General features: G+C 34.8%; 1 protein-coding gene across 4 annotated transcripts in view; it reads right to left on the minus strand.

The window, feature by feature from the left end:
- Positions 1 to 12710, minus strand: part of LRP1B (LDL receptor related protein 1B) — a 986195-nt gene that overhangs the window by 170102 nt on the left and 803383 nt on the right. For all 4 annotated transcript variants that reach the window (XR_004592513.3, XM_034424500.3, XM_034424507.3 and 1 more), the window contains exons 33-37: positions 4853 to 4993; positions 3177 to 3302; positions 1894 to 2025; positions 1445 to 1579; positions 577 to 706 (exon numbers count right to left, since the gene is read on the minus strand). Coding sequence is in view for 3 of the 4 variants with exons in the window: in XM_034424500.3 (XP_034280391.2) it covers positions 577 to 706; positions 1445 to 1579; positions 1894 to 2025; positions 3177 to 3302; positions 4853 to 4993 (664 nt within the window). In the remaining variant the exon portion in view is untranslated. The remainder of the gene's footprint in view (positions 1 to 576; positions 707 to 1444; positions 1580 to 1893; positions 2026 to 3176; positions 3303 to 4852; positions 4994 to 12710) is intronic.

The following is a 12710-nucleotide window of genomic DNA, read 5'->3' on the forward strand; positions in this document are numbered from 1 at the left end:
TGACTTTAAAAAGGTAAATAAAAAGGAGATAACTACATTATCATAATCAAACGTGTCAGTGGCAAGCTTCTTTAAAGAAACACACTTATATCCTATTCTGTCTGTCCACATTATATTATACTATGTTATATTATAGTATACATAATTAAAGTTTAAATGTTGATTATCAACTTATTGAGTACATGAAGCACAGGTCTTCCTAATCATTTGGAAATGCTGAAATAAATCTAGGTGAATAATTTCATGTCAGTATTAACTGTGCTTCCTTTTTAAAGTAATTTTGTAATTGAAGATGCAACTAAATATACTATTTAAATTTAATTTTTCTTGAGTGCTAAAAGAAATTTGCACATATCAACAGCCCATAAAACAGCATGGTAAACTAGATCAACATGATTCCATTTATGCTATTGTTGCAGCAGTATTTTAAAGCTTTAGTAATTTGTGGACTAATATCAAATTTACATTGTAGCTTCCTAGATCCATTTTACACACTATTCCTCATCAGCTTTTCAGTGTTTTAAGATGCTTTTTAAGAAATGTATTCACTTGCATGCATATCAATTATCAAGTTACCCTTTTCCGGGATGCACTGCTATAGACCTTGGCTGATCCAGACCCTGAGATATGACAACATAGCGAAAAGAGCCATTAAGCCTAGAAACTTCAATAAAATTGAAGCCATGATCTGTCCAATATATATTACCTGGAAGCAATAAGAAAATGCAATTATGGAGACGTAAGCCTATCATTGAACATATCAGTTATGACTACAAACAAAATAAATAAATATTAATATCAACTTTTTGCAAATTAAATAACTAAAAAGCAAAATTAGTGGGCATATTTGTACTGTTCTATTTGAATAAGCTTTCTTCCTGAAATCTTCCTTATGTTAAAAATACATCTACACCATGATGGAACAATCTATGGTCGGTTAATTCACATGACCCCTTTTCGTCAACCTAAAACCCAATTTTGTCAGAAGCATCCTCTCCCCCTATATTTAACTTGTAAAAATGTCAATCACCATTTTTGACAGTGCAATTTTTCATATTTGTGGGGACACAGAGTAAAAGTGATTAGTCCATTGCAGATTCAATGTACCTATTTTGAGTAAAAAAAATATTCGTCCCACCATCACCATATGATCGACTATGTCATTTCATTTGTATTTCTTGGAGAATTTAAAATACAATACAATAAAATAAAAAGTACAGTTGCCAGAGGAAAAGCAACCCACATCCTATGGAGAGAAAAAAAAGTCTGCTTTTTTTTAAAAAAAAATTTATACTACTGAATAGAATTGTATTTTCTTATTTTATCTGGTAATTCTAGATGTAAAATAAATACATTGTAAAGAAACATGAAAGAATTGCTTGGCTATAAATCAGAAAAGATAAAGTAAAATAATTGTAAATAATAAAATAACCAGAAAACTTACCCGCTATCCAATCCACTGCAATGCCTTCCACTCTTCCCAAACCATTTGTAATGATATCTTCCTTCCATGTCTGATCTCTGCTAGCTCTACTTATTTTATTGAATCCCATGTCAGTCCAGTAGATTGTATCATTTCCTATAGAATAAATATTTAAAATACTGTTTCCAACAATATCTTATTTATTGAGCATGTTCTGATCTTTTAGTCTGAAGTGCTTCTATGACATTTTTTTTTCTCCAATTCACCTTTGCTCTTTCCATTTGTAAATGTTTGGGTAAATACTTACTGAAAATCAGTATACATGTCATATGCATTTCTCCCCCTTTTTACATTTTTGCAGCTGTTTTTCTTAACATAGATCTATGTAACTGAGAACAAAGAATAGTAATCCTGGGTAACTTTGAGACTTCCAAAATTACAGGGCTTTTATATGTAAAACATTTATTTACCTGCATGAAAATCTATACCAACAGCAAAAGATGTTCCTGTTATAGGCATTAGTGCATCTGTTTTATCATTTGGATCAAGAGGGATTCCCCTGATTCCTTCATGAATAGAATACAAGAGAAACGACTCTATACCTAAAGAAAAATAATAATATTTCAAAAATGTTAACAATAATTATGATAATAGGCAATTATAAAATTAACCAGCTATCTGAAGCCAAAAGACAAACTTCTGGTTCTTAAATCAGTTGTATTATGATGAGGTAGGAGGGATCATCAAGAAAGAAAATAGAAAAATCAATGTAGAATAACCAGAATCTCATTAAAAGCTAGTACAGGTAGTCCTCAACTTATGACCAATAACTGAGTCCAAAATTTCCACTGCTAAGTAAGGCAGTTGTTATGTGAATTTTGCCCCATTTTACAATCTTTTTTGCCATAGTTGTTAAGCCAGTCACATGGCCGTTAAGAGAAACCAACTTCTCTCATTGACTTTGGTTGTCAGAAACTGTCTGGGAAGGTTACAAATGATGATCACATGGCCAACATGACATTTTATTGCATCTTTTTGGAACTGTAACTTACATCTATCTAAAGATACTCTTAAGAAGCTTGATTCTACTGACACATACTTCTGTTAATTTGGACTTCAGTGAATGAACTGAGATTTTAATCTTCTAACCATGATTATGTCAACATTCTTTGCATAGTGTCATCAAGCTAATTTTAATCAAGAATTTGTCCTAGGGATATAATTTGAAAAATTGATTAGGTTTTTATTTGTTTTATCATCAATAAACTGAAATCAATGAATTGATTTTGCAACTATTTTAAATAATAATTTTAGTACCCCCAAATGATTGTGCAAATACCCTACTTTTACCTCTGTCAATATGTATCTCAATAAAATACAACACAGATTAAAAAAAAAGTTAGAGGGGGGGAGTTAAGGACACTTGTTTATCCCTATTTTTGATGCTCTGAATGTTTATATTTTGTGGGCAGATTATATCAATTACTGATTGTAGAATTATACAACCAAAGATTATATATATTTATTATATAAACTCAGCAACAAAATTAGTGAAGAATCTATTCAAAAAACAAAAAAACAAAAAACCCACAAACAAACAAACCCTAACCAACCCTAAGAAAACACAGTCACAAAGACCCAGAGCATGATAGTCTTTTCTTCTGCTACCAATAACACAACTGACTTTTGGGATTATTAAATTTGTATTTTTATTTGTTTTACTTAGCCCTTGAAAATAAATAAATGATTATACCTTGACATGTCATACGATTTTTCTGAAGATTATAACCTACAGTACATAAGCATGTTCGAGTGGATTCTGAAGTTGGTAAGCAAAGTTGGGAACATCCTCCATTGTTGATCTGACAAGAATTGCTACCTATTAAAAATACAGAAACAATGAAGTTTTACCAAAATTTTATAAGGTACTGAAGATTTATATCTTAGAAGGTAGAAGCAACTGATGAACGTTGTTTGGACATGAAAGCTAAGCAGGATTGTGTATGATCAGTATTTGTATAGAAGACCTCCATGGCATAGTTTAAGTAAGTATAGTATGTAGTGAGCAGAAATCAAACTCAGTTTGAAGTAGACCTTACTAATTTTTTTTTTAATTTGATTCATATGCCGCCCTTCTCCAGAGACTCAGAGCGGCTTACAATGCGTTAAGCAATAGCCTTCATACTTTTGTATATTTATACAAAAAGCTTATTGCCCCCATAAACTGGGTCCTCATTTTACCTACCTTAGAAAGGATGGAAGGCTGAGTCAACCTTGAGCCTGGTGAGGTTCGAACTTACAGTAATTGCAGACAGCTGGTGTTAATCACAATGCTATCAGTCTGCTGAGCCACCAGGCCCTTAGTTCCATATGGAGTTCATTAAAAAAAAATAGGTCATCTGCCCTGTAACATAGGGTATGCCTGACATATTTTTCTGTTTTGAAGTAAAAATAGCAAATTACCACTAGCAAATTACCACTTGCCCTCCATTAGGAATTCAGAATTTGCTTTAAGTGATTGTCCAACAATAAAGTTAGCTCAAAAAGGCTTGGTTTTTTAAATGGGAAAAGAAAGTACACATTTTGATTAACACCTTGAGCTAAAGCCTCCTAGGATCACTGTGTGAGATAGGCAGCCAAATAGATGAAAAAACAAATTAAATAAACAAAAATACTTGTCATTAGTTATTGAGTTCTTATGAGTTTGCCTAATTGATTTTAGTCCCGAATTGTCAGCTGAAGACTGAATATAATTGCATTCAAGGTTTTAAGTTTTGATAATATGGAGAGATTTTAAAGCCTGCCTGATTCACTCATACAAAGATTGGATGATGATGTAGACTCAATTTTTTCTTACCAATCAACATATAAAGACATGAATAGATTAATATTATTTGTTCTGACTTTAACAAAAAACCCTGAACAACGGGGACAAGTTATAAAGAATATATAACAAAGAATATATATTGAAGATAATTTAAGGTAGATAATAAATTAAGCAATGATGTCTTTGGTTTTAATTAAGACACTAGAAGTAGCATCAACCAACATCATTCTACAAAGCAATATTAATAAAACACAGTGTATCCTCTTTCAGTTTTCCAAAGCAAAATGTTCATGACTGCATAAAGCACTTTTATCAACAGAAACCCCCAAACTATAAAGATCATTATTATAGAAAGGTAGGTCATTATTTTGTTTTGTTTTGTTTTATCTTCCAGTAGTTCTCTGTCATTACCACTTAATGTCGTAGGGTTTTCCAATAATTTGGAAATTTCTGGGGGGCACAGATAACTATGGAAAAAGAAGGAATTAGTAAAAAAAATCACTTTAGTTCATAGGAACTAAAGTATATTATTCCATAAAGAGATTTTTAAGGATTTTTGGATTTATGTATTTTATTATTCAAAATCTTAATGTGTGGTTTACCTTTCTGCCGTGCTTTGTCATACACTTTCATATGTACAACTCCTGAGGTTTTGTTTCGCAAAACTGTAGGATTCCTTCCATCTTTTTTATTGCAGGTGCCCAGTTGGCCTAAATTATGATCTGCCCACCATAACTTTTTATCTGTAAAAATTAAGCATTTCCATTTAAAAAAATTAATAAACATACCATATACATAATTATATATATATATATGCAAAATGAGTTTGTAAAACTAGAAAAAAAGCTGAAAAATGCAAGAATAGTAACAGAAAGCTCACGCAGCAATCTAATCAGCAGATGATTTAAGTCATGAATCACAAAGCTATGTTGTCCTAGTCTATTATGGCCCTCCATGCTACAATGCCAACTATTCACCTTACAACTTTGAATCAAGGACAAGCATCAAACATCTATTGCTTTGAAGGGAGTGCAATTTCAGTTACAAAATTCTGTTCTAATTCTCAAACTGAGAGCCACCTAAAGACAGCATCACCATCTTATCTGTATTCAGTTTCAGTTTAGTCCAGGGGTGTCAAACAACGATGGAGGACGTGAGTTTGACACCCCTGCTTTTGTCCATACTACCTCCATTTAAATATCAAGCACCTTAATTATAGGTCCTGATACAGATGGAAAGATGAAATAAAGTTACATGTTATGAGCATACTAATATCACTGAACTCCAGATCTCTGAATGACTATTTCCAGGAATATCATGTAATTATTGAACACAAAAGAGAAAAAGAATAAAAGAACCTATGGAATTAAAAATATAAACACCCTGAGGATCTCAGATATCGTTTCCTAATAGTGACCTTGAGAAAATGTAAGACCGTGAATCCAATTCTCAATCATTAATACACTCTGGAAATATTCTATGATTATCAAAATTCACTGAGAAATCCATAAAAATTGACAAGATAACACTCCTTCTCTCTCTCCCCAAAATGATAATCAATCAGTGCAACTAAACACATTTCACTTAAATATCTAACCATATTCCAACTTCTTCTAAACCAGCTTCTAAAAATATTTTTAAAAGGCAGTTTATTATTTTAAATCATTTATTGTAAGTTGCTTTGGAGATCATAACTATTTAATTTGAATTATCCTAGAAGAATCTTCAGAGATACCATGTAAGGATAAGGCACAGTTCTATTGAAGTGCTGCTGACAAGTAGTCTGAAAGCATCCAGGTAGTATCTGAAGCATTTTTCCTGTCTCAGTCTGAACACATGCATGTCCATATGTTGAATATGTATTGCACTAAGCAAAGCTTTGCTATCACAGGAGGACGGGATGGAATAGTAATTTGCTGTGATTCTACCTTTATTCACAGAAGGATGAGACATAAGGTCTGGAGGCTTTGGTAGTGAGATTCAGGCACAGACATCATATTTTTGCATCCCTGTACAAATCTGGAAACAGAAGGAACTACTGAGTTGATATTTGCTACAGCTGCAGTAATACCATTGCAGATATTGCAGCAAACTGTGATGATACTCAGATGACAACATCACACAAATGCCACATGACATACTTGCATTATTTATATGCCAGATACATATTGTAGCATTTATGTGATGATGATGTCATGCATATATTGCTATTTGACCTCTGTGTTCCTTTTGAGGACACATAACTGTGTGGTATTCCATGGAGTTCTTCATCAACTCACATTCCAATCTGCATCATAATGATACAATACATTACAATCACATTATCAAAGATCACACTGCAAATGATGAAATCAGAGAAAGCCTGTTGGATTTCCTGTTGAATTTTTATAGATCTACTGTGACATTTATATTGTTAGGTGTCAATGTTGAAGCGATCATTCAATATCTCAATATTTCCTTCATTGTTTTATGAGGACTGTATTGCACTAATATTAAAATCTGACAGAAAGAATCTAGAAGATATGGATACTATAGACCAATATCTATATGCTAAAATATCTATATGCCATAGCATAGCAATATCTATGCTAAAATATTAACTGCAACAGTAGCAACAGAAAATAATACCACCTTCAAAGCACTTAGGTTAACTGGATTCACAAAAAAATAAAATCTTTTTTATAACAACCTTATTAAAATTTACAAATGCAAAGATAAAAGACTAATACAAACTAAGGGTAATATAAGAAAAAGAAAAGTTCAAAGAGACAGGGAAAAAAGAAGATATATAAAAGATAATTCCCTGCATCCTCCAGACAAGTATAAGCAGTTTCAGCAACTTAACACCTTCTCTAATATTTCAATTTCAGAAAATCATTCTTTCTTCCTACATCTTATCTCTTATCAATAATCAAATTGAAAAACTCATCATTTAATCCTAAAATGGCAAAAGTCTATTAAGAGCTACTAGAAATAGTAAAACACACACACACAAACGGGCGCACAAATACATATTTGCATTAGCCCAGGGGTATCAAACTCAAACCCCTGGGGCCAGATCCAGCCCATCTTGCCCACGGGGCCACCCTAGAAACAGTGAAGGACCAGCCCAAGGTGCTTCTGCCAACTAAAATGGGGTCCCGAGCTCCATTTTCGGCTGCCACGGCCTCCTGCAACCCTCTGCCAGTGAAAATGGAGTTCGGGAGGTCTACACGTGAGCTCTGTTTTCACTGGCAGAGGGTTGCAGGCCATGGCAGCTAAAAACGGAGCTCGGAAGCCCGTTTTCTCTGGCAAAGCCATTGGGCCACCACAGGTGCTCCCAACAGGAGTTAGGTCAAGCTGGCCACACCTACCCTGGCCATGGCCATCCTGGCCCCCTGAGGTCAAACATAACCCTGATGCGGCCCTCAATGAAATCGAGTTTGACACCCCTGCATTAGCCTTACTAAAAAATCAGCTTTGTAATTCAACTGATCACTTTATCTAAGAAATAAATAAATAAATCTCTGACCACTTACAAACAGATCTGCATCTTTCTGTTCTGGTCAAAAAGAGATCTCTGAGCCTCAAAAAACCACAACCTATATATTTTAACCCTGATTGAATAAGTTTACTTTGCAGACCTTCTGTCTGCTTTTAAAAAGCTTAATCTTTTTAAAATTAAATAATGTCCCACAAGTTGATTTTTTATCATTTTCTCTTTGTCTTCTCTCAGAAACAGTTTTGTTGGTTTCACAAATTCCTTTTCTAAATCCAAAATAGGAAGCTTTTCTATATCACTCTTTTGATTTATTATTTGTATGCCTCCTTTAGTTATTAAGAAAATTGTTTGCATTTGTAATTCTATTTTGGCATCTTTTTCCATATCACTTATGAACTGCCATTTTAAAGTCCATTTTCTGATTCACAGCATCTTTTTCCATATCACTTTTGTAATCCAGCAGTTCTTTAAACTCCAAATCCACATTTAAATCAGTCGGCTTTATACAATAAAATCTGGTGTTCTTTTATATTCTCAATTATAGTTTCAAACAATCTTGTACTTTCTGAGTACATTGTTCTCAAACAAGCTTAATTTCTTCTGTAGTCAAATATTGCTCCATTATATTGATGGGACTCTTCTTATTAGAATAATGAAATATTTTCCTTCTCTGAGCCATGTTCATTCTGCCATTGCTGTCCCCAGAAGTCCAAAAAACGATTTTTTTTTACAATATTTACCGGATGGTTATTATTATGGATATAGCTGCAGATAAATTAGTATCACTTTTTCAAATTTTGTTGAATGTAGAGAAGGTCTTTGATATGGATCAGATTCAATTTACAAAGTGTATTTTCAGATAATCGTTCCATTATCAATTTATTACCATGTGGTATTCTCATCCTGTTACCTGAGTAATGTAATCAATGTATTTGTGTCTTAATCCACTGAATAACATTAGTATTGTCTCCAACTTTGTATTTAGTTTTTGAACCATTATCTTCTTTTAGACATTAGAGGTGTGGGGGGTACTAAACTAAATATATATATTCTTGTATTCCAATGACATTAAGACTATTCTTGATAATTATACAATGTTAACAAAGCTTGTTCAAATTTTATCAATATGGTTTATATTTATATTCTGGTTATACTATTAACTGGGAGATATCTAATTTCTTGACTTTTGAATCAATGATATCTATTGATTTCTGTAATGGTTTTACCATTTGTACAGACTCCATAATGTTTGGGATGGGGTAGAATAAGGGCTATCCATGATAGAATACACTGAACGTTTGCTGGCTTCATTGGTATGCCTTCTGGGAATATTCTATAACCTAAATAGTCCAGTTAAGTCAGATCAAAAATGCATTTTTCTAATATACCAAAAAGCTCATAATTTTGTCTCATAATTTTTGAAATACATTTCTGACATGGGTTACCTGCAAGGAGGAAACTTCAAAATAAACCAAATTGTCATCCAAATAGACATATATTTATCTAAAATGTCTGCAAATATGTTCATAAATCTAGAAAAAACAGTTTTACAATTAACCAAGCCAAGGATTGTATTCAAAGTTTCCACAACTTCTCAACCACTCCTCTGCCACCCTAATCCCTTTTACTGCAAACAGGTATATAAGATATAGTGATAGGACAAGGAAGACGGGGATGATTTACTTCCATGTGCATTCAAAAGCATTGTACCAAGCAGACAGAATTTATGCTATTTGCAGCAAAAAATGCCTTACAACAATGGAGGCACCTGCTGGAAGGAGCAGCCCACCCACCCATTTACCATATACAGATCCATACTGACCATAAAAATGTAGAGGCGTTGCAAACACCACAGTTCTCCGACCCTGGCAAATCAGATGCACACAATTTTCTTTTTCTTTTACTTTTACATTTCATATATCGCAGGCTTCTAGAACAAGTTTTCACTCTTTAATGCAAGCCACAGTATGAGATTTTCCAAATCATGCCCCCCGCCCCCAACAGAAAAGGTAGGTAGATGATCTTTTTGATTAGATTAAGGCATTTGCAAAGGAGATGTATATGATAGGGTCTGGTTGAATAATGTGATGACCTGGGGTGTGACACAAAGGCAACACAGCCAGAGAACCGGTATGAGTCCCTTTATTGGCACCAACTTTGCCCCCAACATCCCTTTTACTCTCCGGCCTGGAGAAAAATTATCCCACAAACCTGCAGATGCTCCAGTCCAAACGCTGTAAACAGAATGGCTGTAATCAATCACTCTAGCAGGGCAAAATAATGAGTCTCAGACGGGAAGAATAATTCCAGCAAGACAAGCTAGGCACACAGTAGCATGGCAATAATTCCAACAGTCAGGAGGAATGCTAGGAATGCAGGTCACAACTCTCAACACCAGATTAATTCAGCGTTTGTTCCCAACAAATGCCCCTCCCAACTGCCTCGCCTTTAAACTCCATCCCCAGGTGTGCCTTGTGAAGGGAATCGGGGCCCTTTCCTTCCTCATAAGCCACACAACCCACGTTGCTCTCTTCTGCATTCTTCCCTGCGTGCCCTAAGATGAGAAGGGGATGGGCCTTAGTCTTCATCTGAACCCCCTCTCCCTCGTCCTACCTCTCCCCTGCTCTGCCCAGCCTGACTTTGCCCTTCCCCAGTTTCCTCCACAGCCAACGGAGCCAGTCTCCCGCTCTGTCAGCTGTTCGACTTCCATCTCAGATTCAGACTCTGATGGGGGCATAAAATAAACTCAAGACTGACCAAAAATATACTGTTTCACCTTTAACAAAGATGGGAAGGTGCTATTGTAGAATGGGTGTGTGTAAGTGCCTCTTCTCCTAAGGGAGGAAGGAGTACAGCTATGCCATGACAACAGACAGCAGGACACATGAGAATCATTAAAAGTCAATATAGACTTCTAAGAGAAGTCTAAGAGAACTCCTGCACTGAGATAAAGGATTATAGTTTCCTCTAGCCATGTCTGTTGGAGAGCAAAACCAATTCCTGGTAAGTCATTTGGCTTTTTGCAACCACTAAACACACACACACACACACAGCCTTGATCCTGGGATAGTATTTTGCTAGATTTCATCACTGATCTTCCTCTAATGCAAAGTTATACTACTATATGGTAGTAGTGGATTTATTTATCAAATTGATCTATTTCATTCTATTCAGCGGTCTTCCAACAGCTCAAGAATGCTCAATTTTTTTATTCCATGTTATAGAGGCTTGGTCAATCATGTCATAGAGAAGTCAATGTACTTCCAAAGTTTGGAGGGTACTCTTGCAATTATTAAAAATTAAAATATATATGTCATTTGGCCATCATCTGATATCCAATGGAGAAGGTTAACCAACTATTGCAGCAACATTTAAGATGTTATATTTCTTACCAGCAAAACAATTGGACTTATTTCATACCTCTAGCTGAATTGGTTTACAGCAATGCACACACTCTTCTCATGGTATGTCTCCATTCTAGGCAACATATAATTCCACTCATGGGTCTTACCAACAAACAGATAAGTGCTATTCCTAGCACTACAGATTTTCTCCATATGAAAACATAACTATTTCCGTCGGCTTTGGAGTAGCTTTGGAACCTGTGAATTAGTGTTGTTGGAATATTTATATTGCATCTATATTGGTTAAAATAACTTAGGGTGTGGGTTGTCCATTTATTTTGTATCTTTGGTTATGCCTTTGCTGGTTTAATTATTGATGCTGCTCATTATGTAGAGTCACTTTATATTAACCTTTATGGTTTCTAATCATAGTTTGGCTCTTGATTGTCCTCCTCCCTCCCCCTCCCCCAACAAAATGCCAAACCATGCTTGTTAGATTTTTGGAATATATCTCTACTGGGATTCATCATAAACTATTCATGACTCTTGCAATTTACAAGCTGTTTATCTAAAATCAACATAACAAAACAAAGCTTTCAATTATACTCAGTGAAAAATACGATTCTTTTTTAAATTGCATAAAAGAAGCAGATAAGCCAAAAAGGAACAAAAATATTCACAATGCCTAAAAACTGATTTCCACTTGAATGACAAATTTCAATGATAGTTTCAATTTTCATTTCAAATTAAACCTGAAAGCTAGTTTGACCACGATCAGCATTTTTAAGAAATATAATTTTTATTCTAAAATAAAGTTAATCGAACCTTTGGTTGACTATTGCCCCTGCCCTTCCAACCACCATATAATTCATTGCTCTGTTTTGCTAATTAACTTGACAATTCAAGTATAAAGGTAAAGGTTCCCCCGCACATATGTGCTAGTTGTTCCCGACTCTAGGGGGCGGTGCTCATCTCTGTTTCAAAGCCAAAGAGCCAGCACTGTCCAAAGACATCTCTGTGGTCATGTGGCTGGCATGACTAAACGCCAAAGGTGCACGGAACACTATTGCCTTCCCACCAAAGGTGGTCCCTATTTTTCTACTTTCATTTTTTATGTGCTTTTGAATTGGTAAGTTGGCAGAAGCTGGGACAAGTAACGGGAGCTCACCCCATTACACAGCACTAGGGATTTGAATGCTGAACTGCCGACCTTTCGATCGACAACCTCAGCATCTTAGCCACTGAGCCACCACATCCCTTGACAATTTGAACTTGACAATTCAAGTATAGATAACAAGAAAGCTGAAACACTCAGAATAAGAAAAAGGTGAAATCACTCCAAATTTAGTAAATTATTGTTTTCCACAGTGATATTGTTTTCAGCATATTGATATAGATGTGGGTTACATCACTGCTTGCAAAATATTATATTTATTTACTGCCAGGTAATGGTTGCACTATACCCTGAAACTGGATGTAGCGCTTACCGAAAGCTAACTTCCACCCTCAAGTTAGTGTTATCTATAGAGGAACTTAGACCTCCCTAAGATAACACTGGACATGAAATAATTCACAATATTTTTTTATAAAACTAAAGGTTTCACTCACTCACACACACACACACACACACACACA

This window comes from Pantherophis guttatus, chromosome 1 (assembly GCF_059756535.1).
Source record: "Pantherophis guttatus breed Tessera chromosome 1, ASM5975653v1, whole genome shotgun sequence".
In the NCBI taxonomy this organism is placed as follows: domain Eukaryota; kingdom Metazoa; phylum Chordata; class Lepidosauria; order Squamata; family Colubridae; genus Pantherophis; species Pantherophis guttatus.